This window comes from Hydra viridissima, unplaced genomic scaffold, assembly GCF_058129835.1.
Source record: "Hydra viridissima isolate aposymbiotic clone 2 unplaced genomic scaffold, HvirCarnegie_v1 scaffold_2, whole genome shotgun sequence".
Classification (NCBI taxonomy): Eukaryota; Metazoa; Cnidaria; class Hydrozoa; order Anthoathecata; family Hydridae; genus Hydra; species Hydra viridissima.
Window position 1 is genome coordinate 19,769,602 of NW_028324301.1, and position 26,096 is coordinate 19,795,697.

The following is a 26,096-nucleotide window of genomic DNA, read 5'->3' on the forward strand; positions in this document are numbered from 1 at the left end:
TAGACAAATAAAATTTATTTGGAATATAATTTTTATAAAAAAATGTCTTATTATTTTGAAATAATCTGTCGAACAAAGATTTTTTAAAAAATAAAGTCAGTGGTTCCATTTTACTCTTTGTAGCCAAGAGTCGTTCAATGAGCTTTTAAAAAACAGTCCTTCAACGTTTCCTAAACAAAATAAAAATTAAACGCCGTTAAAAATAACATTAAATGACAAAAAGCTAAGATTTAAAACTTGTTAAAAGCAAATTCTCATCAAAGAACATCACAAAGATACGTCAAGCGACAAATAAAAGTAGAAGAAATAAGATTGACGTTAACAATTGAGTTTCTAAAATAACATTAAATCAGTGGAGAATTTAGGGGACGACATTTCCCATAACAAATTTGTCCGCTTTACCATCCCTCATGAGAGGAAAAAGATTTTACGACTAAAATAATTTAAAAAAAGAAGAAAAAAAAAGGTAATATTTTACTTTTATTTCTAAAAGGTATATTTTCACTTTTCCGTACGTTTTTGACAAAGTTTAACCCATGTTTTAAAAAATCGCTTTATAATTGTGAAATGTGCCAAGTCTTGGGCTCTCAACCCAGACTCCCCGCCCTGTGTTAATGCAATTGTTTTTTACAACAATACACCTTCCATCTTGCTGTTGTGGCCTAGTGCAGGATATTTTAAATATCTTTTAGAAAATGTTTGAAAAATCTTTATTCAAGAAACCATTCAGATAATGTGAATGCTAGAGTAAATATATCTAAGAGAAAACAGACGTGTTTACTCTGCCAGAGCAGGTGAATATCAATCAGAGAGTAGAGAATAAGATTATTCATCGGAGAAAAGAAACCGCCAGGTTTTATGTCGTGGCAATTAAACCAAACTTTTTTTTAAAAAGAGTACAACTTATTCAGTTTCAAAAAAAAGACTTTCTGAAATCAAAATCCATTTCTATCATAATTATTTTATAATGATTTCCAAATTTCCATAATTATTTTATAATTATTTTATATATGATTTCCAAAAATGTATTAAAAATTGTTCATTTTCCGCTCTCGAATTTCAAATACATTATTTTTAGATTTTTCTTACGGGAGGTAAATTAATTTATTTTCTCATGCATATTCTCCTTTTTAAAAATTTTTTAAAAATATATCTGTTTTCCCTTTACATAAAATTTATAAAAAAAACAACAACTTAAAACCATAATCTATAATAATAGCCACCTTAACATAAGTATAGATAGGATTATCCTTTAAAGTAATAATATATATTTTTTTTGTTGTTTAATAATTTTCACATCGAGGACAGACATCTTATAACTTTATTAGTTTTTTTCTTAGCTATGAATTCTGTGTTAATTGTTGTTGGGAAAAGTATTGTGAGAAATGAAAGCCATTAAAAAAAAAGAAAACATAGAAGAACAAATTTAGCTTTTTATCTTTACTGGATATCGATGAACAAAGAATACTATCCATAAGTTCTTTGTCCTTGGTGCAGAAGAAATCTGTATAAATTTAAAAAGGGAGGCTCTCTTCGAGGTGAATGGGAAGCTAAAGCAGCCAAGGTATACTTAATGATTTTTACACTTCCATTTTCAGTATTCTTAATTTATTACTATTCTTTTAATTGTATTTTTAATTTGGTTGAGTGAAAAACTCTTTTGAGAGATTGCAGCAGTGCCAGCATCTTTCTTTAAGATAAAATAATTGTACCTAAATCTGAATCCAACTTACGTTTTTCTTGCTTTACATATACCACCGCCAATCCTGTGGCCAATATCATTGTATTAGCATTTGTACTAGGTTCTTCTAGGTTTGTATTAGGTTCTCTTTGAGTTGGTGAAAAATTATTTTCTTAGTATTAAGCATCATTTTAATTTCTTTTTTTGTGTAAAGATTGTGTATAATTTTTTACATAAATTATATTGAAGTACAAATTCTATAGAGGTTGCTTCTGGAGTCATAAAAAGTAAAATGAGTGCAAGAAATTTAATTGGTGGATCGACTTTTTGTTCATCTACAGGGTGAAATCCACTCAAACTAATGATTGGCACACCAGAAAGTAACTCAAAAAAACTTCTATTCACTCAAAATAATGAAACAATTACAAGTTGCACTATCAAAAAACAAAACAAAAAAAAAATTGTTGCCACTCTACATAAAGGATTAGAAAATAAATAATCCATAGAGCCTAATACTTTTGGTTGCTTTTTTGAATAAGATTATATTTCCAGTTACTACAATATGCAAAAGTATGATTTTGATGACAGTAACCACTAAATCATTTTACAAGACCTTACATATGTTTAAAAGATATCAGGCTTTATGATAGACTTGGTGAAATCTCGTGGTTTAGATCCAACTTCAGCCTTTTTCATGTCTTTGTTAGATGGTTAAGGTTCATCTTTTAAAAATTATCATCAATGGTTTTGAATGTGAAAATAAAAATGAATTAGATTTGTTCCTGAACAGTGGTGTACAATGGTTGCAATTTTTAGCTATTGTTGAAGATATTCCTGAATCAAAATGTCATTTAAGGGATATTATAGAAAAGTTGACTTTGTAAGATGTTAGTTACTATGTTACTTTCAATGTGGGAATATGCTATTTGGCTTATCTGGGCATTCTAGGAAAAGAGACTGTTTTTAGTGTGAGGGTATTTCTACCTTGGAGTCAGGGATAAAACAAATTCTTGACAGTATTGATTAGTTCTGTAAATATGTAGAAAAAAAATCAGTGAAATCATTCAGGAAAGGTTTTAAAAACTGTATCAATTCTTGAATTGTATATCTGAATCTGGATATTTTAATTGATCTTCTTGTTTCTCCACCTGAACTTCATTTGTTAATTGGCTTTGTTTAACTGCTAGGTAAACTTTTGTTAGATAACTAGTGAGGTTTCAACAATTGGCTAAAGTCTGTAAATGGTATTCAACAAGACTACCAGGCTAGAGGATAGGATGAAAACAACTCAAACAGAATATTAGAAAATGTTGATTCTTTTGAAACAAACATGTTAAAACAACAAGAAAGATTTTTGAAACGTAAAAAACATGTTAAAACAACAAGAAAGATTTTTGAAACGTAAAAAAGTTGTTTTTCTGGCAAATTAGAACCTGGCTTTCTACTAGTGTTGTTACCACTTTGAAATTATTTGACTGCCTACTAAATCGACTAATACATTTTTAAAATCGACTTAGTCGACTAAAAGTTGATTTAGTCAAAATATTTGAATAAAAATTTTATCATAATCATATACTTTAACCCTTTCGAGACTCTTGGTACATATATGTACCACTAAATTACATAGCTGATCTAGACGTCTTTTGTGAGTAAAATTTGCTTGAAATGCATATATTTTTATTCGTTGATGACGCTTTAGGAACGTGCAACAAAAATAGAAAATATTTACCTAAAATCAATAAAAAGCTGAAAAGAGGTGAATATGTGTTCCAGTGCAGTAAAGATGGACTGCTATTTGTGAAATGATACAAGACACAAAAGAAATGCTTATGTTGAGTAATTTTCATAAAGCTGATGTTACAGAAGTGACAAAAACTTTGAAAGACGGCTTAAAATGTAGTGTTTCTTGTCCAGAGATGATTGTGTTTCATCGCAAAATAATGGGAGGGGTGGATTTGGCTGACCAAATGATAGGACTACATGAACTGGACCATAAATTGAATAAATGGTGGAAGAAAGTGTTTTATCGCTTATTTATGATGTTCCTTGTAAATTCTTGGATAAAACATAAGGAGACCACAAATAAAAAAAATTCTTTAGAGGCAATTATTGGTTTCCCTGGCAGAGGAAATGATGAGGGAAGAATAACTGCAACTGTAAAATGTTTATTGTCGAGAGGAGGACCATAAGAAAAACCTGCGACTGAAAAATGTATCTCCACATCTTCCTGTGGAAGGTTCACCAAGACGTAGATGTAGATGTGAGGAAAACCAAACATAAAACGGACAAAAACAATTTTTCTGGAATATGACCTTCCATTATGTTCAAAATGTTTTTCAGCCTACCATACATACAATATTTTGTAATATGTATGTCAATTAGTTATGTTATGCTCAAAATATACAATATTTTGAGCATAACATAACTAATTGACATACATATTATTGAGAAAAAATACTCTATTATATAACAATAAAGAATTCAACTTTTTTCAAGAATAATATTTGTATGGTACTAATGGTACACATATGAACCACTACAGAAGACTGCTGGTACATATTTGTACCACCCCCCCCACCCACCCACCGATCCCTAGATAATTTATTTGCACTTTTCCAATAGATTAGGTACTATTAATTTCAAAATTATAAAAACAAAAAAAAAAACATATTCCTTTTTTTTTTTAAAAAAAAACATCTCGAAAGGGTTAATGTTGCTTGACAATTTATTTTTAAGAAGGTATGAAACATAGAACTTAAGAGAGATATGTAATACTGTTATAATAACACATGTTGTTGTTATATCAAGAGCATTTTCTTTGTTCAATTTTTATTCATCTAATCTATTAGATGAATTAAAATCGAATAAACAAACAAAATAAAACGGAAATTACTATCACAAAGTAAAGAAAAAAATAACAGAAATAAAGTAAAGAAAAAGTTAACAGAAAATTTGATTAAAAAAAAAAACAGTGGCAAAGATAGGTGGGGGAAGATGAGGCGGCTAAACTTTTTTTGGGATGGCAGATTTTTAAAACTTTTTCGCATCCTTAACTGAGTACCATAACACATTACTTAACATTTTGGTTTAAAAAGCATCAACTGGTTACTGTAATGAGAAAAAGGAAACATTAATGAAGTGGTGGTACATACAGTAAGCTAAGAGTAAAGTTTATGTGATACAGCAAATTAGGTTCAATGCTCAGATATTTTGGTTGAATTAAAAAACCACTATGAATGATATTTTTATGCATGGCTCAATAGTTATAAATAATTTATCTTTACAAGACAAACTACTTATAAATATATCTCTTTACTAATTGTTCAGCATCGTAACAATATTAAAAATTGATAAAATTAAATCAAGTGAAAAAATTTAAATAAGAATATTAGGACAATTGAAGACATAAGTGGATGAAGGTGTTATGTTACACCAATATGGAACTGAGATATCAGGAGTTAAAGTTTTGAACACATATTGTTCAAGATATTTTTATATAGCAAAGATATGTTAATATTTATGGAGGGATATAGTAACCAAACACTTAAGATTGTGTATGTATTATTTAATTTCATGAAAAAAATGTGTTGTACATGTTTTTGAATTTTGTATTTTTGCGACATAACGCCTTCATCCACTTATGTCTTCAATTACCAGACAAAATCGATTTTTAGTCAATTAGTAGAAGATCCATAGTCGATTAAATCAACTATTTGATTTTTCAACTTATTTCGTTAAGTCGACTTATTTTGCCTTTCGACTAGTCGACTTTTAGTTGACTCAGTCAAAGTTGATAACGACACTACTTTCTACAGTGCCACATATAGCCATATACAGAACACAATAACCAAGAAATGGCTAGCTTTGAACCTGGCAGTCTCTTTGGCTCACAGTGTTTAAATCCAAAAAAACCACCTTTATGTAAAAAAATTTTTTGGGAACAAATATCATTAAAATTGGCAAAAATATTTACCCATCCAATTATATGGTCCAAAGTTAAATACTTGATCCTCGTCTCCTTCCATTTTCTTCCATAAACTTTGATTAAGATTCTTTGCAACATTTTTAGAAAAGTCTTCATTAGTTAATGCAATCCATCTTCCATGTGCACTATGAAACTTTAAATATGTTTTTTGGTTGCGATGGATACCACATAGTTCTTTGGTTAAAGAATAATGTCCAATAACTGATCCTACACAAACATCCAGACCTATAAAAGTAATTAGACTTTTTAAAATAAGAACAAATACGTTTACCTAAACTCTTTTAGTGACTTTACACTGAAGAATTAGTACATTTAGAGGAACTCTAAACCAACTATACCTGCCCACAGCAGACCTTCATTCTTTGAAAAATAACAAGCAGCCTTGTAACTGAAAAAAACATTGATTTTATGATACTACACATTTGCAAAGAAAAAAATGAAATGAAGTTTAAAAAAACCCAATCGATGAAATAAAATAATGTAAAGTATTATTAGAGAAAAAAATCTGAGCATTAAAAAAAAGACTGAGCACTAAGCAATAAAACTCTTCTTTTGCAAAATGTTTCCATAAATTTAAAACACTCAATTTTATAATTCACCTGTCAACATGTTGATTCATGCAAACATATATATGAGAACTAATTGCATCCCAATAAATACCTCGGCCATAGCTCTCTAAAAGCAATAAGCAAATATCACAGAGAACGACACACTTTTTATATCCACTTTTTAATACTAAGAGATGGATGCAAAAATGGCTTTACTATGAAGAAAGACTTTATTTTAAAATATCATAATTACTACTAACCTGGGAGAGCTTGTGAATCTTTTGGAATTAAAGGAGGTTTATAACTCAGGAGAAATATTGTTTGCTTGTAAGTTTTAAACTGACTCCATTTTTTTCCTGCAAAGTTTATGAAATCAATTTTAAGAGAGATCTCCAAAATAAAAGAGTCAGATGACGGAACTTTTAATTGATCAAGTTTAGCATTGAAACTGTGAGTAATGGTATCAAAGAATGTTAAAGCCTCAGTAAGCTACATCATGAAAAGAAAATGCATAAATATCTTAAAAGGAACAACAAAACAGCATCTGAAAACTCATTTATTTGTTAATTTGTTAAAAATTAACATAAAATAAAAATAATTAAGTGATAGCAAATAAACCTTGTATTGAAGAAAATTTGAATTTGATTTTTGAACATTATTTACAACAAATTTTTCTTCTGAATCAAAGATCACAAAAGGAGGGAGAAAGTATTCAAATGTCAAATTGTAAGCATTTTGAGTTGAATCATTTAAGTGGCTAACAGCAAGAGAAACATTTATGGTGTTTCTAAAAAATTAAAGTTTAAAAATTGTTTGCAAAATGTTGTAACCAACTGATTGCTTTTAAAACGTAAAAGTTAGTTCAAAAGTCTCTACATACCCATCAAGGAATCCTTTATAAGAAACACTCAAATGAGGTCTTGGTGTTTTTACAACATATGTGTTCACTTGAAGTTGACTATTCCAGATCTCTAAGTTTTTATCACTCATGCTAACCTTCACCCATACATTTGGATTATTTGTAGCGATTTGTTGTTCACTGGCAATTGTATCAAATTTAATTACAACTTGATTTTCTGGTACTAGATCTACTAGATTTTCATTTGCATTCAAAGCAGTCCCAAGATCAAGGAAAACTAAATCCCAGAACTTTTTATCACCAGTTGTGCTTAAATATGTAGGTACAGCACTAGTGTTTACTCCCACAATATTTGAGCCTACACTTTCAAGTCGAACATTGAGTATACCAAGTGCTGAATAGTTTGTGTTGGAAATTCCAAACTACATAATAAAAAAGTGTATGAGTTATAAACCCTTTTAAATAGAAACATACTTTTAATGGTTAAAACATTTACCTCAAAAAACAAATTTGACTGTAGTTTTCTAAGGATTACAATCAGTACAAAGGTGCTACGATGACTGGAAGTCTCTTGAGGAGAGAAGTACTTAAAATATATTACTGGTGATCCAGCAACTAGATTTATAAACTTGCTAGCTTTTGGTTTCTGCATACCTTCAGCATTTTTATAATTGACTACCATATTTACAGTCAAGTTAGCTAGAGGAGTGATATCACTTGTTCCTTTCATTAAAAAACTTCCTGTAATTGATGCATTTTCTAAACATATTTTAAAATTATGCCTAAGATTTTAAAAATAAACCATTAAATTAAAAAAAAAAAGTGGCAAACAAAGTTTCAATATAATTATAATTAATTAGAAAGAGTTACTTATGTAACCTGATTGCATAACTTATGTAACTGTACTTACTTATGTAACCTGATTGCATAAATTATGCAACCTTACTTATGTAACCTGATTGCATAATTATGTAACCTGATTGCATAACTTATGTAACCTGATTGCATAACTTATGTAACCTGATTGCATAACTCATGTAACCTAATTGCATAATTTATGTAACTAGATAACAGAGATTTTTATATGAGGTACAAACTTCTTTTAGTCTATTAAAAAATTATAATTAATTTTATAGTATTAATGAATTACAGTTGACTATCAATATCTCAAACTCTTAGGGGAGAGGGGAAAAAGTTTGAAATATCAAGAACTTGATATATTGAAAAATGACTTGAACTTAAGAAAAAACACCCAACATTTGCTAAAGATACCTTAGTTTTGCTAAAAATACCTAACTGACAAAAACCAATAACAACTAGGCTACAATTTTTGGGAAATCATTGTAACCTTTTCTGTCTTCATTAGATCTTCAAGCTTTAGTGCTAGGGATTGTATTTGATTTCTATTTTTTGGGCATTTTAAAAGCATCTTCTATTAGAATATCAGATGGAAATGGCAGGACTTCAACATGAAGTTATAGACCTTTGTTAAAAATATCCTCAATATCATCATTATCATTTTCAAAGTCTGAAGTCAAAGAAGAATTTGTGAGCAACAATTTCAGCATCATGGTAAACATGGTGCTAGATTGTATTCTAATTCAATCAAATATTCTGCTGAGAGCTCTTCCTGCATGGCACAAATTTACTTCTCCTGCATGGCACAAGCTCTTCTGTCAAAGATTTGAATTGATAATTAGAATCTGCTTCAGTCATCTGCTAGTTTAGTTTGCTGATACCAGATATTTTTAAAGAATTAATAAGTTTCATTTGACACAACATTATAAAATAAAAATTTTTGGCAGGCATTTGTTTTTGTCAATAGCTTTAATATACAGACACAAACTTTTGGCAGTAAGGAGTTGTATTACCTCCTGATCCATGGGCAGTAGGACAGATATAGTTTAGAGAAGGAGAAGTATCAGATTGCTTAGCCCTTCAATGTGTAGGTAGGCAAGACAGTTATCCATTAGGAGCACTACTTTCCTGGTATAAATTCAAATTTTGATACATAAGAAAGTCATATGTCATACTTTTGAAAATTGGTGAAAAATTTGAGACGAGAGAAAATTGGTATCAAAAATATTGCTCAAGATACCTAAAAGTTCAAGATATTGAGATTCAAGATTAGGAGAGGATTTTGACCCAAATGAGTGTATAATGCATAAGGGACCAGGATGTAAGTTTGAAATACATAAAGATATCAATTATTTGATATATTGAGACTCAACTGTAAATTTATATAGAAATAAAACAAAGAAATTAACTTTTTACCAATTAAAGGTTTAGTTGATTTTATCAAAACAGAGTAACAAGTATCATTTTGTCTCACAAGTGTTTCAGAAACAGCAGCTAAGTGTTGAACAAAAAGATCAACTTTAACATCATATGCAGCACTTAATGAAGTCAGGGTATGAAATATTGTGAATGTGATATTCAAAATATCATTAATGTAAACATAAGAACTGTTGGTTAAAGTAACTGTTAGTTGAACATCTAAAACTGGTTCCACCTAAACACAATTTTATTGTATTTAAAATACTTCAAAAAGTTTTTTTTAGCTTTAAAAAAAACAAAATTTAATTAAAGATAAAATATAAAAAAACTCAATTTAAAAAAGATAAATACCTTTAAAACCTGAATGCTTTGTTGTTCTACCCATAGAACATTAGCTCCAGTTTGAATGCCAATACCCAAAAGGTGTGTGGTACCATTTACGACATTTACATGATCATCAACGTTAACTAAGAAACTGATGTTAATTAGTCGATCAACAGAAAAACTGTTTTTTGAAACCTGAAATTGGAATAAAATAAAAATGAAAAGAATGTTAATGTCATTTGTTTTTTTAATATAATTAATTGTGTTAAACAACAAAAAATTGGATAAAAAATAGATCTCTTACTTTTTAAAAGTTAGAAGTGTAATATATATTACACTTATAACTTTTACTTATTTTTGTAAAAACATTTAAAAAAAATTTTTTTTTTTCAATTCAGCAACTATTATAAAAAGAAAAACTTTTTGCACCTTTTTATTAACAATTCTACTGCTGTAAATAAATTATGAATTCTAACTATTTTTTGATTGTAGTATCCAGGCCATAACTAGTATCACAGCCTACCGTAATGTAGCCCAGGTCAACTGATGCTCTATCAAAATTTGAATTTCCTTGTGAAGAGTAAAAATCAAAACTGCTGCTGCCATTATATTTAACATCTGAACCAGTTTTTAGGTTTACATTAGAAATACTCATAAACACAAAGTCTTCAATATTTGTTGTTATTTCTGCCAGCAAAGTGAAATTTAACAGCGGAACCATAATGTTCATGTTGAACTGCACACTACTATATACTTTGATTACTAAAGTAAAAAATTGAAGTAATACAAAAATATTTAATTTAGAGGGGCACTTTCTTAAGTGCTAATCTCAATGAAGAAATAAATATACCAAAATAAAATCAGAATTAAATACATTTCAGGAACTCCTACAAAGGAATTTAGCTTAACTTTATATGCTTTAACAGTACATATCCTTTTGTATGAACAAACTGAAGGTCAATTGATTATCAACAAGCATTTAAGCTGAATGTTAAACAAACAAAAAAACATTTTGTTCTGTTAATTGTGTCAATAAGCCTACTAGGTAGTTTTTTGCAAGTGTCTTACTGGCTTGGTCAGGTTATGGCAGTACTCCTTCACAGCTAATAGTAGAAAATGTTTTTGTTCTTCATTATTAATGTGAATTGTATTCATCCATCAAGCCTTCTCCTCATTCTTCTATTTCATTCACCACTTTCATGTTGTTGAATGTAACCTTGACAAATTGGTATTCTTCATCTGCTGGCCAAAACTCCACATATTTTAGGGAAAATGTTGATGGTAATCCTGTAATGGTTAAGAATCTTGAAAACTAACAAGTGCAGGGTAAACAATGATTCTCTTTTTATTTGTTTTGTCTCCTATATTTGCAGGACACTCACTATTAGGAATTCTGTATCATCTGTAACACCATCAACCATAAATGTCCAAAAATCCTCTTACAATATTAGAGACTTGATTCTGCACCTTATATCTGTCAATCTTCTTGACAAGCTCAAGATCAATACTGGGAGATAATGGTGATCTAAACCATACCTTTATGAATAAAATAACTGTGAACAGACAGATGGCTACTATGCTCTTCTCTTCTTTCTTTTTAAACTTGAATTAACTTTTAAACATCTAGATTTTAAATCAATCTTTAGCCTTTGCCATCCACCTGGCTTAGTGCAGTCTGGCTGGAACTTTAAATGAAAATCCACCAGAAAGAATGGCACCCAGGAACATGATCATTATTTCCCAATAGTCATTACAAGGCTGGAATTCTTGGAGTTTCTCTATAAATTCTCTACAAATACAATAATATTGCTAGCAACTTTTGAAGCCACACATTCCACATCATCACCTGAGGTTGATGTATTTCTGAACCTATATGCAAAACATGGTACTCAGTGAAATGTGATCTAGACTAATTTTATTAGCCAACTGTGAAAACTACACATAAAAACCTTGTTTTAATATGGAGTTATGCCATCATGAATTATATTTTGATCTTCTAACAAACACTAAATCAAGGAGCTAACAACTGCAATCTCTGGTAAAGAACTACTTAACTATGGCTAAAAGAATTTATCATAATAGTTCTGGTTTAATTGTAATAATTATGGTGAGACATAAATGGACTGATGGTTCCTCCTATATTATCAGACAGCTGTAGCATGTCAGGAAGATACACCTTAAGTTGTACCTTAAGTATGCTCCTCTTTCTGGAATGCACATAATGAATCCATTCTTCAAATCCTACTTTTTAGCAAGGTTGAAGAAAGTTTGCTTTAAAAACTACCTTCACTAAGGAATAAAAGCTTGCTAGGGAATAGTTCAGTTAGACCAAGAAAAACTCCACAAATCAACACTGATGCTAAGAACATAAATAAACTGATTGGAATGGTGGTTCAAATAAATCTTTGTTCACATGCAAGACAAGGTAAGAACAACTCATTATTTTCTTGGACATCAAAAATGATGTTCCTGACTTTCCTGATCTTAGAAAAAAATATTAAAGAAGCAAAGAGGGCATCTTGTGTTGTTTACATATATAAAATTGCTCATAGAGCACTAACTTAACCCTTTTTTTTATACGAAACCCTCTTATCTTATATAGTTTATGAGCAGAACCTTGCAAATGCACTAAATTTAAAATGCTAGTAAAAACTTTTATGCAACTATGTTGAATTAGGCATCAAATTAAGGGTAATTGGGATTTAGGAACAATTACAACCATTTTTAGGCCAATTAGAATAATTAGATTAAACTTAAAGCTAACTGCACACACACACAAACACACACGCAAACACATACACACACACATACATATATATACATACATATACACCTTGTACAGAAAGTTTAAACACACTTATTTTTTTAATGTGTATAATTCTTTTAAGAAATGATATCCTAATAAATTGATGAGATGTGGTCTGCATTTTTATGCTTATTTATACTAATGGTTTAATTTTACAATTTAGAGAAGAAAAAAATTGTAAGAATATCATAAAGGAGGTGGAGGGAGGTGAGAAAATTAATGGAGCAATTAAGCCCTTTCAATTTTTGGAAATAAAGTTTCAAAGCACTTTGATAGGAAAACCTGTAACTCTTGCTAATTGATAAATTTTTATTGCAGTTTTTTGCATTTTCATCACTCAACAGCCTACTAGTGTAAGGATATTGTATTTACATCCTTATTCTGATTTTATTTTGCATAACAACTTCGTCTATGATTTGATTTGAACCTTCTGAAATTTCCAACTGATAAAAAATTGTCAAAAGATCATATTTTCATGGATAAAAGAGCTGTCTCAAAGAAAATAAAATGGCAAGTGATTGGCATACATCAAATGAAAATGAGCAATCGACAAATTGGCAGACACTTAGATATTTCTGAACTCAGTGTTCGTACAACAATAAAAAATTTCTTATTGACTGCTAGTGTCAATGATAAACCTTGTATTGGGCGTTCAAAAAAACTGTCAGCTCGTGATGAAAATATGCTTTACATGCTAAGGAGATGCAACCCAAAAGCAGCTTTGAGTACAGAAATTAATAGTTCACTTGTAGACAAAACAGTTTTAAAACAATATATAAGTTATTACACAAAAAAAAAATTAAACTAATTTCATGCTGTAAGAAAGCCTATGTTGACAATAACCAATTGCCAAAAACTAAAAAAATGGTGCAAAAAACTTTTAAATTATTCAGCGGAACAACGGAAAATGATTATCTTTAGTGATGAATCAAATTTTGAAATTAATAACAGAAAAAAAAAAAGATTTGTTCGTTGCAAAAATACAGAAAAATATTTGAAGCAACACATAGACAGCCGTATTCAAAAAGGTGGTGGTACTGTCAGCATATGGGGATGCATATCAGGCTCAGGTGTTAAAATATACAAAGGAAGCTTGAACCAGTATGGGGATTGTGACATTTTGGAAAATTTGCTTATCCCTAGCTGTGATTTATTCCAGGCTGATCAAAACAGGTTAATTCAACAAGACAATGCTCTGTGTCATACAGTACATTCAATCATCAATTATTTTGTTGAAATTAATATTCAACACATGAATTGGCCAGCACAATCACCTGACTTAAACCTGATTGAAAATTTATGGAGCTGAATGGATTATCAACTAACAAAAAAGCAAATAACTAGTCACAAAATGGTTAAAAAAGAATTGACAAAGTTGTGTTTTAGGATACCAATCAAGATGATTGAAAATTTTATTGAATCAATGCTAAGGCGATTACAAGCATGTATCAAAAACAATGGGGGTCATATCCCATAATAATATATTTCCATAAAAAAGAAATTAGTAATTGTGTTTAAACTTTATTGCACCTTCTTCTTGTTAATTTTTTGATTACTTGTGTTAAATATTTCATTTCAGAAAACATTTTGTTTTTTTCTGTCAAAGTTGTGTTTTTATCTTAACTAATAATTGAAAAAATAATTTAAAAAAATACATAGACCCTGCATCAGAATTTCTCTTTGTACTATTCCAAACTTACCATAACTTACAAAAAAACAAGTGCGTTTAAACTTTCTTTACAAGGTGCGTGTGCGTGTATATGTATATATATATATATATTGTTGTTTTTAGTTGTATTATTTTAAAATAAAAATTCTCATGTTCGTATGAGATTGCTAAATATTATGTATAAATAGAGCAATTTCAACTGTGTACCTAAAGTACTTAAAGTCCTGTGTACTTAAGGTTCTTAAAGCTTCATGTCTTGCGGAAATCATCAGCCACGAAACACATTTTATATTTTAAAACATTTTTACATTAAGATCTACGAAGATTCCCAGAAAATTTCTACCCTTCAAGACATTGCACAATGTCTTATTTATAGGATATTTAAGCCTAAAGGTATTTCATGGCTGAAACTTTCACAGTTGAAATTTATTCATTGTTTGTGTGTGTGTGTGTGTGTGTGTGTGTGTGTGTGTGTGTGTGTGTGTGTGTGTGTGTGTGTGTGTGTGTGTGTGTCTATATATATAAAGTTGTTTGATTATTTTTTTAAGTTTTTTTTTCAAATTATATTTTAGCTATGAGAAAATATATATAACAAATTTGTATGAACAAATTATGATTTAAATAGAAATGTAAATGAACACTTACTTCCTGTCTGATTCCTTATAAGATTTACAAATGGAAACACTCCATATACAACAGGATGTGATTCATAAGTAGCACTTGATAATGATCTTTCATTTGGACTCCTGTACAGAGCATTAAGGCTTAAAAATAAACTGCTTAAAGGTTCAATATTATCCTTTACTTTTCCTGTAATATTTCCATACAGAGTACCAGAAAAGAACTGTTGGATTTTAAAAGAATAGCTTTCATTTTCTTTAGATACTGATGTGAAACTTATATTTACAGGATCTTGCAAATCCAACCATTGGCTGCTGACAAGAACTTTAAGATCAGTTACAGATGAAAGATTATATGAAGCATTAAAAGTGGCTGACAGGAGGAAAGTAATCAAGTCTCCTTTGTTAAAATAATAAGTACTGGAAAGATAAGGAACTGCAGCCAAACTGATGGTTCCATCAATTGATGAATTATTCTATGTAAGATAAAAAATTTTAAAGAAAAAAATTTGATATTGATCAGATATTAAACAAAGAAGATTCACTCATACAATTGTACAGAAAAAATTTTTAATTAAAAAAATCTGTTTTTAATCTTGATTCCTGACAAGTCAATAGTCTTAGAGCCTTTATTTCTCTATCAGTTTCTAGGGAGAATTGGTGCTTAACAACATCATTGAATTGTGTACTATTTTTTTTATTAAAGTAACTTCTTTAAATCTTACCACATCAGATGTAGCTCTGCGTAATCTTGTCTGTTTGGGTTTTTCAATGTCATTTACAATATCAATAAATATCTTTTGGATACTAAAATAATTTCTATTTGTATAATTACGCAGCCTTGGAGGATTGAAGGCAATAACTTCAAGGTAATAAGAAAACAAATTAACTTTTGAAATGTCTTTGACAAGAACTTTATCTAAAGAAATAATAATAATAAATTACTTAAACTTGCAGCAACTTTCAATGAAACAGAAAAATCACTATCAGAACCTACAATGTTAATTGTAATGATATTAATAATATCAAATTAGTATAGTAAATATATATAAACTATTTAGTAACTTTTGTAGATTACTATTATTATATTATATATTTTAATGCTTTATTACTATTAATAAAATTGTTAATCTATGGATTAACCAACTTATAGCACTACCTTTTGAAACAAAAAAGTATGGATTGTCATTAACCAGTTTGTAAACTATATCTCCACATCTGCAATTCGTTTGGTCTTCACATTTCCAACTATCTTTGTCATATGCACTCAATTGAAATGCTATCTTTTCATTTTGCTTTATGCGAACATATTGTATCGGAGTTTTAAATTGAGGTGGGTATAGATTAACTAAAGGTAAAAAGTTTGTTCAAAAAGTTTAAAAGTTTATCTCCATAATTTATCAAACATATTTTTACTTTACATTTTAGATTTATATAAATCATGTTAGGCATCCAACTCCATTAGATATTACAGAATTTCTTTTTTATATAAACTGGTATGATTGTCAATGTTATGTAAATAGCTTAACAATATAAATGAATAGCAGCACAAGCAAATTACATTATGCAACTATAATTGCCAACTATTTAGTTAATTATTGTTATACTTTATCAATTAGTAAAGTTTATTACTAGCTAAACAAAAGTATTATCATTTAACAAAAACAAATATACAGGATAAAAATGAGCACATCAATATATAATTAAAATGTGCCTTATGTAGAAATCCCTAAAACTTAGCATCGTTTATTAAAAGTAACTTGTTTATAAACTTTTTTTATAAACTTGTCAATCATTTAAAATTATTAGAACTTCAACAACCTACAAGTAGAGGTTTATCATTTATAGTCTTTTAAAAGCTTTGCACTCTGTAGAAGAATGTTTACTATGTTGCATTATTGCTGCATCTTTATAGCAATTATTTTTATGCCAATTCCAACAATTACGAAGAATTTTTTAATTTAAAAAAAAATTTATCTTTTTCATAAACTTATTTTAACTATCGCTGAAATATTAGTAATCCTGGAAATTAAACTTACTAGAAAGATTATGTAAAAAAATATATATTTTTTACATAAACTTATTTTAACTATTGCTGAAATATTAGTAATCATGGAAATTAAAGTTACTGGAAAGATTTTGTATATGCATACCATATGTCTCACAACTTTGTCCTTTCCAGCAGTGATTACAAACACATTTTGATGAACTTTCAGTACATGTTGAGACTTCATTCAAACAAGTTTTTTTCCTAAAAATAACATTAGTACAGTAAAAAATCAAAGCACATCTTAAATTTTCATTTGATGCTTTTAATTTTTAAAATCTGAAACTAATCTATGTTATAGGCAAATAAATCACCAATATCTTTAGTGTCATTTAAAAGTACACTGCATAATGTACTTGCACCTTATTAAATATGAATCTCTCAGATAAAATGGGATACTTGTAATGGTAACTTTTATTTGATAATAAGAATCTTTTGGTTGAAAATAAGGCAACAAGTCAAAGAGGCGACAAAAGACTGTGCTAAAAATTAAGAAAATATGGAGCAACTTATTTAAAGATAAAGTACATACCAAAATATATGCTTTTAGGCTCAAGGAATCCATTTCCAGCATAATTAAACTTTACCACTCTGACTAGACAAATGTGCACTTTGACTGAACAGTTAACCTTGGTCAGACTAACCAGCTGGATTTGACTACTATGATCAGGAATTTAACATTAAAAGTTTTAATATTAAAATCAAACGAAAGGTTTTTTGAATCATGGAATTCAGTTCTGGAAAAAAACTTGATTAGGCCGCTCTGACCAAGAATAAGTTTAAGAAGTAATGAATTTTATATATCAAAATATTGGTGTCTAGGATCAAAATATTGGTGTCAAGAACTTATTACCACAAACCTACATAAAACCTTCATTGTGAATTTGTAAGTTGTTTATATGTAATTTGTGTGGTTAAAGGCACTTTCAATTTTTTCTTTTTTTTTTTAGAAATTTTGTTAACTTCTGGCTTACTGTGCAATACTATATCAAATGCTTGGGTAATAAGTAAATATTTACTGATGCAAAAAGCATAAAAATATGGTTTTATTTACTGTTTATAAATTAAGCATTGATTTATTTATCTAATAAATTGTTAAAGTTGTATGAAAAAAATAGTGTTATCTATAAACAAAAGTGTTATATATTAACATAAACTTAAAGTTTAATAACTCCTACAAATTTTACTTAGAGTATATACTTAATGTAAAATAAATTTGTTTTACTTTAGTATAAAACTTTAAGTATATAGAAGTATTATATATATATTTTATTTTACATATAGTTTTTTTTTTTTTTTAAACTATTTTGCTTAAAGCATAAACTTAAGGTAAAATAAGTTTTTCATTATTTATTAGCAATTTGTTTAGCATTCTCACAAGTCCTCTAGGCAAACATAAAAATTGTATTGTTTCCTAATTATTTAAATATGGTAATTAACTTTTTAGCCTTACTAAATATAAGAATTTTTCTGATTGTACCGTAGATTTCCCTAATTCCGAACAAAATCGTACTTAAAGTTGAATAACTTCGCTTGATTTTTGAATTTCATATTAATTTTTTTAAATAAATAAACTGGAACCTAAACTGAATCGAACCATATTAAGCAACAAGTATATTTGTTATAAAAATATTGTTAATTTTCAAATTTTAAAAGTAAAGTTTTCGTTCGGAATTAGTAACACGTGTTCCTAATTCCGAACGTACATATCATATCACAAAAAATGGCATTCAATTTAAAAAAGTAAATAGTTTATAATAGCGTAGACCTCAAGCTTAGAGTTAGGTAAAAAGAATTTTAAAGCTTAAAATTACTTTTATTTTAATGTTAGGGTATAACATTGTGTTGGTACAGAGTGTGTATTATCTATTTATTAGATTCTGTCTTCCATTATTTTTTTGTAATAAATTAAAAAAAAAAATCTTCACAGTCACTGTCTGTTTCTGTCAGTTAACCAGAAGAAATTTCAGTTATTAGTATCAGGTCGGTTGCAGCCTTAGCGAATGCTTCCCCATTAATCAAATAGGAAGCTTGTAGTGCTTTTTTATCATATAGCAATGCAGTTTTATCCTTTACGCAGTTGTATTTTGAAATGGCAGTAATTCAAAGACTGAATCATTGTTCATTGTAATTTTGTATTGTAATAATTGTAATAAATTTTCTTTCGCGATCTTCATTTTTTTAAACTTTGACATTTCTTTTTTATTAACAAACGTTAAGATAAACAAGACGTTAAGAAATTCAATAAAAAGGTTAAAAGCGTTTATTAGTTTCTAAGTTAATGTCGTTAAAATACTATTGTTAAATATTGTTGTTAATTACTTGCACGCAAAAACTCTAGCTTTTGCAAAAAAAAGTGCATTTCAAAATCTGTTCGGAATTTGGGAAACATTTTAATTATGCAGAAAAGTACTGTTTTTGAGATATCTTACAAAGTATTTTTCATTTTTGACTTTTTTTTTTCAGATAAATAATCACCATCAAATTCTACATCGAACAGTACGCAATTTAAATTCTCTTTTTTTTAAAGTCGGTTTTACTTTGGTTGCTTTTCAGGGTTTTAAAAAGTGTTTTTCTTGCAATTAAAAAATTTAATGGTATCAATATATAATTTGAAAATATTTTTTCATATTCTCATTACCCTAGTCTTCCAATTTATTAATCAGTTTTCCTTTTAAAAATCCCACAAAAATAAAAGATGTAACAATAAGTGAACTAAAGCTGTTCGGAATTAGGGACTGTTCGGAATTAGGGAAATCTACGGTATACCGTAAAAGAAACAAAAAAAGAACATTTTATCTAATTAAGCCACTTACAAACAATTACGACATTCTTTGGTAACGCATGCCTTCTCGTCGTTAGCTTTTTAATTAAAACAAAAAGTTATTAATAACTACATATAAAGCATGTGTATATACATATATATTTGATTTATACATATATATATATATATATATATATATATATATATATATATATATATATATATATATATATATATATATATATATATATATATATGTATGTATATATATATATATATATATATATATATATACTTAAAAAAAAATTGATTTAGGCATTGGCGCCGAGTCCACGGGGGCAATAGGGGCAGTGCATCCCCCCCCCCCCCGAAATAATGCACGGGGGCGAGAGTATCTATTTGCCCCCGTGATAATCTGTGATAATATATTATTAGTTTAATGCTGTATCTGGTAGAAGCACCAGCAAATGTGAATTACACACTTTGACAACCTTTTTAAGTATCAATGCAAGTTTTCATAAAATCTGTCAAATGTTTTTGAATTCCTTCAAATTTATGGACGATCCTAATAAAAAAAACTATTTGAAAACTCGATTTTAAAAGAATACTGGAATTTCAAGTTTTATTTGTACGTGTCAAGCCAGGAATTTCAAAATTCCTGACTTGACACGTACAAACGGCTTAACTATGACAAAGACAAAAATAAAACGTTCTGTTCAATAAGTCAAAGAAACGAAACTAACGTTTATTCAAATTTTATCACAGAAGGATTTAATAATTTGAAAAAAGCCATTGAAAGATTTAATATGCATGAAAAATCAGCAAATGACCGATAAAATATTACCAAAGAATGCAAAGATAAAGATATAAATATATCTTCACAAATTTCATCCTCGCACCAAAAAATGTATGACGAAATTAAGAGAAACTCTCAATAAAGTTATTTCCACTGTTGGCACTTTATTCGCAAGACAAGGACTAACCATTCGAGTTCATACAAATGTTACAAAATTTGAGTCAGTTTTTAAAAGTAAGAACTACAGATGATACGCAATTGAGTTCTTGGTTACAGAGAACGAATTATAAATGGATTTTGCATGAAATAATAAATGAATTGCTTCAAATAATAGCATCCAAAATAATCAGAGTTATTACTGCCAAAATTATGAAAGTTAAATCTTTTTCAATAATCGACAAGCGAGACTTCAGACATATCTGTAATGAAACAGGTTTATTTGTGTGTTCGATCGGTCGACCGTGACACATTTCAAGTTGAAGAATGTTTTTTAGGTTTTTATGGAACAGACAAAGCTGATTGTAAAACCCTTTTCAAAGTGGTTTGTGATATGTTACCCAGTGGGCATACATTGTCCGCACGACGTCCGTAAGACGTCCGTAAAACGATGCATGCCCACTGGGTAACCATATTAGATTTATCGATTTATGATTTAGGAGGGCAATGCACAGTGGACCAGAATTCACTTTTACTGGACAAAATTCGAAACTAATTTAATATTAGAGCTATATTCACTAAAATTAGTATGAGTACTAATATGATGTCTGTGCTTTTTATGAAGGTAATACTTTTTTATTTCGTTGCTATTATTTATTCTGCTTAGCAACAACCTATTTTGTTATCTGCAGGTATTTTATAAGTGCTACATTCACTAAATTTGGCATGAGTACCAATATGAGATCACACTTCTTACAAAAGTGATGATTTTTTAAATTTAGTTGCTATGGATACTTATATTGCTTAGTTACCGGATACTCTCCTTAGTTACAAAGTGGTAAATTGATATTTGAATATTTTATCGGATTTTTGACCCACCTATATTGAATAACAATTGAATATTTAGGTAAATAATGTTTTAGGAATAATAAAAGCAGAAAATAGTGCAAGAAAACATTGTCAATTTTAAATTCCATCAAAAAATAAAACAATAATATCGTTTGAACCTTCCCATAAATCATTGTAAGTTCAATAAAACAATTCACTTCAATAGAAGATCTGCAAACCTCTAATAAAATCATACCCAAGCTTTCTATCTCACTTTTGATGTACTAATCTTCTTCAATCACAGATTCCTTGGATTCCATTTTGTATGCAAATCTTATGGGTTTACAATAGGCTGTACAGCCTATTGTAAACCCATAAGATTTCACGTGAAGGACGACTTTTGATTTCTCCAAGTAGGCACCTTTTCGTTGCTGTTGTTAAATCCAGTCAAATCCAATGGTACTAGACAAGAAATAAGTAATGATTCTTTACGCTTTAAATCTCTGTTAATGTCGGGTTCTGATAAAACTTGTTTATAAATGCTTTAGCCAGTACCACCATCAAAACTAGCCTTACACGTTAGTGTCATCGTTTTTATTGCTTTGTCGTTCAATATCAAGTGCCTTAGCACAGGTTCCCGAACTGCACAGATTCTTATCAAAGTATGAATTATTAAATCTTTTGAAGGAACTGAAGCTGAATAGTCCTCCACTGTTATGTTTGCAGGATAACATTTCAATTTTGCATCTCTGACATCATTGTAAGCGGGGTAAATGTTATATTCTTTTTCCAAGGCTCCGCTTCTAATCAATTGATAGGAAGCTTTTGTCAGACTTGCATCAATTATTAAAGCCAGTGCTTCGTCTACTGAATATTTAGTTGCTTTATCTGTATTTGAAATATTTAAAACGTTCTTGGCAGCAATAACAATAGATTCATCTCTAAATTTTTTATTAGCAACAAAAAATAATTCATTGGATGAATGAGATTCAATTAAACAAGATACACGCCGTTTTTTAGTTTTATTAGAACTATTATCAAATGCAACTGGTTTTCGACCACGTCTACTTGCAGTTGGTTCATTGTCTTTTTTTTCTGACAATTAAATATTCATTAAGCCAGTTCACAAACTTCTTTTCAAAATTTTTGACAGTATAGTTTGCAGATTTCCACTATTTTTTATACAAGTAAACAAATCGTTGAACAGCATGTCTAAAATCAACGTCTTTAAAATCAGCAAATTTTGGCTGAATAAATTTGAATATATCTTCAGTAATATTTTGTTTTGAAATACTAAGATTGTTTTTTTGGAGAAAATTATGAATGTCTAAGTTTAATAAAACCATATCTAAATAATTATTGTAACAAGTATTTTGTATTTAAAAGTTTAATGTTATAATATATATGCCGTCCGGACTACTGATACTTGTTATTAGTTAAGTTACTACAAGTGTTAGTAATTAAAATTAAAAGTAATTAAATTACTGTTAGTGTTAGTAATTAAATTACTAACAACTACCAAAAATATGTTGCTGCTATGCTATGCAAAGTAAGGTACCCATACTAACCAAAAAAAATAATCTCATAAGAATTGTGAATCTCATTTTAATACATACCCCCAATATTGTGCACTTAGCGCAAGTAAAATACTGTTAAAACAACGTTAATGTAAAAATGAGTTGTTGCTATGCAAAATTTAGTACCATAGTAACTAAGTTAAAACATATATAAAATCTGAACGGGGGTTTAAGGGGACGAGCAATCAATTAAAACTTGATTGAAGCATCATGTAACTCAAATAAATATAAGACAACACATGGCAAATTGTGGTAATTATTAGTTATAGTGCGGCAAAAAATAAATTTCTTAAGGAATTTTTTTTTTTAATCTGTGATTTTCAAAGTATAACTGAGATAACATGCTATGACAAATTTATTTCACACATTGGTTTTTCTTATCTCTAAATACTCTAGAATAACATGTACTAATTTTTATTTTCAAAAACGTAGATGTAATTGAAATATAACACAACGTTGATATCACTGTTAATTACTTATTTAAATTTTTTTTTTTTTTTTTTATTTTCAATATTCAAATGCTTAGAGTCCTGGTAACTAAGGGATTTAATATAAATAAGTTATCAATAAATTTCTCCTAATATATGTAGATACTAAAATTAAATAAGTTTTCAAGATTAGACAACTAAAATTTTTCCCATTTTGTCCACCTACTGGCCCACTGTGCAATGCTTTGATGGTACGAGTAATGTTTTGGGAGTTTAATGATAAGAGCCATCGAATCTAGAGGAGAGATACAAGAATATTGAATATAGAATAATAAAGAATATAAAATAATATCGAATATTGAATATAGAATAATATCGAATATTGAATATCAAATAATATCGAGTCTAGAGCAAAAAGATATGAGCCATCGAGTCTCGAGCATTATTTATACATTGTCAAGCGCATTCACTAAATCTCATAACCCAAGACTTTATGAAGAGTGTTATCGAGGTAAGAGATAATCTTCAGCTTACTAGGGAGTTAATTACTTTCATTCGTGAATGAACGAAGAGACTTGCTTGGTTATAGACATTTCAGTAGGAATGCAAAGAACTGGATATTCTGGATATGGGGAAGATTGAAGATTGGTAATGAATTTGTAAAAAAGACAAACATTCGAAGCAATACTTTTGCTATAAAAATTATAAGTTCATAGGTTAATAAAAAATACCACATTTTTAATTATTCATGTAGGAACGTCTTTTTTTAAGTTCCTCAAAACTTCAATTTATTATAAATTATATTTTGAAAAAATATGTGTACCTTACCAAGTACCATTTTCATATGTTTTCAACTTTTTGTTGCATTTCAAATAGATAATAGCCTCTTGTGTTCTTATTGAAGTTAGGGGTCAACACAAATGATGCCAGTATATTAAGCGAAGGAGAGGGGGGGAGGGGGGAAGGTTAGAAAGAGGAGGAAATTTTTTCCTCCAAGCATTTCTGTTCACCCCCTTGGCCAAAATCGAACCAAGCTGCAGACGGTTTTACAATCACTAAATTCGGTCGAATTTAGTGATTGTAAAACCTTTTGAAACTATTTTTCTTAAAAATTTTTCATTTTTAAGAAAAATAGTTTCAAAAGTTTTTTTTATATAAAAAGTTTGTTTGCTTTTAGTAAAGACATAACAAATCAAGTTTAGTAAGGAATTAAAATCTAATCACTTACACTAAGTTTAATGGTTAAATATTAATGCAGTTTGAAAAAAAATAATTTTGGATCTAACATAAAAAAGATAAACTTATACCTGTATAAATGACTGATACCCTTAGACATTCGGACCATAAAATAACCATGAAAACTCGCATATTTTCCGTGTGTAGGCTTGTTTATACCACGATTTAAATGTTCGTGTTCATTTTTAACAAAAAGGAAATAGAAATCTTATTGAAATCTAACTGAAGTAAAATTAAATAAAAGTTTTGTCAGACAAATATTAAAAACTTAGGGGGGTATAAAAGAGTGTAAGTTGCGCTAAAAACGTTTTTTATTAACCAGAAGTAAATTCGGCAAGATTCCGCACAGCAATCAAATAAAGTACCATATTGTTATGTCAGTTATATTTTCTACATGTAAATGCTAGAGTGCAAACCTTTTTCCAATTTTACGCCTCAGCTACCTGTTAATCGTTTGCATTCTTTTTGAATAGTGTTTGATTTCATTCGAAAAAAATTGTTAATGAATAATTAAATTTAAAAAGAATTCAAAAGACTTTTGCTTTTTTACACAAATGGTTTCTTATTTGCTTTTAAGACATTTTATAAAAATATTAATAACTAAGTTAGTCGTTCAAATAGTTAAATTTTGGCGAGATTTTTGAAAGTTAGATTCTTGTAAACTTAACGTTAAGAGGAAAAAAAAGATAGATACTTGTAAAAAAATACTTGTTTAAATTTTATTTAAGCTTTTTTATATTCCGCTATACTTTTTTTAATCATTTTAAAATCAACCTTGCAGGCCTATTTTATCATTGACATTTTGTTTACACGAAAAAAGTTCCCAAATTTACAAATGTTCATCTTGAAAAAATGATAAAATCTGTTCGTACCGACAACTAATTTCCTTTACCTTGGTGTAATTTGTTTAGTATTTTGTCAACATGTGAAGTAGTTAGCTTGGTTCGATTTTTAAAGATAACATTTTAGGCCTGCCAACTAGTTTATAATTTGTTAATATGGCCCATATTATAGCTGCATCAAAGTATACAAGTAACATTGATGTCCTTTTACTGTTTGAAATGCACTTGGCAATAATGATGAAAAATTCATTTTTAAGAAAAATAGTTTCAAAAGTTTTTTTTATATAAAAAGTTTGTTTGCTTTTAGTAAAGACATAACAAATCAAGTTTAGTAAGGAATATATATATATATATATATATATATATATATATATATATATATATATATATATATATATATATATATATATATATATATATATATATATATATATATATATATATATATATATATATACACACGTCTTTTTAAGACGTTTTAAATAAGACAACTTTAAGACGTCTTTAATAACACAAATTTATGACATTTTAAATAAGGCAGCTTAAAGACGACTTTAAGTCGTTTTAAGTATGACAACTTTAAAAAGACAACTTTAAGTCGTTTTAAGTATGACTTACAGTGTTTCATTTTGGATGACTTACAGTGTTTCATT

At 28.6% G+C, this 26,096-nt stretch overlaps 1 protein-coding gene and 2 long non-coding RNA genes across 6 annotated transcripts; 1 reads left to right on the forward strand and 2 right to left on the reverse strand.

Annotated features, from left to right (window-relative positions):
* Positions 1-25,075, reverse strand: LOC145183119 (uncharacterized). 4 transcript variants are annotated; one of them, XM_090078469.1, is made up of 18 exons: positions 25,018-25,034; positions 24,673-24,823; positions 19,633-19,678; positions 16,923-17,020; positions 15,929-16,117; positions 15,495-15,688; positions 14,795-15,245; positions 10,198-10,436; positions 9,702-9,869; positions 9,348-9,585; positions 7,570-7,832; positions 7,095-7,495; positions 6,833-7,001; positions 6,475-6,703; positions 6,266-6,341; positions 6,005-6,054; positions 5,655-5,891; positions 1-170 (listed from the first exon to the last, which is right to left on the reverse strand). In XM_090078469.1, the coding sequence occupies exons 2-18, from the start codon at positions 24,731-24,733 to the stop codon at positions 97-99; spliced, it is 3,183 nt and encodes a 1,060-aa protein (XP_089934595.1). In that variant the 5' UTR covers positions 24,734-24,823; positions 25,018-25,034; the 3' UTR covers positions 1-96. The 4 variants fall into 4 exon arrangements, 3 of the variants coding, with proteins under 3 accessions (XP_089934595.1, XP_089934594.1, XP_089934593.1); XM_090078468.1 differs by lacking the exon at positions 25,018-25,034 and adding an exon at positions 24,921-24,937; XR_016449758.1 differs by having other exon boundaries at positions 6,475-6,570; positions 24,673-25,075.
* On the forward strand, positions 1,280-17,931 carry LOC149892349 (uncharacterized). The gene is made up of 2 exons (XR_016449759.1): positions 1,280-1,564; positions 15,923-17,931. It is a non-coding gene; the product is annotated as an uncharacterized LOC149892349 (long non-coding RNA).
* On the reverse strand, positions 1,339-4,622 carry LOC149892350 (uncharacterized). Its single transcript, XR_016449760.1, has 2 exons — positions 4,108-4,622; positions 1,339-4,022 (listed from the first exon to the last, which is right to left on the reverse strand). It is a non-coding gene; the product is annotated as an uncharacterized LOC149892350 (long non-coding RNA).
* Positions 25,076-26,096: the final 1,021 nt, after the last annotated feature.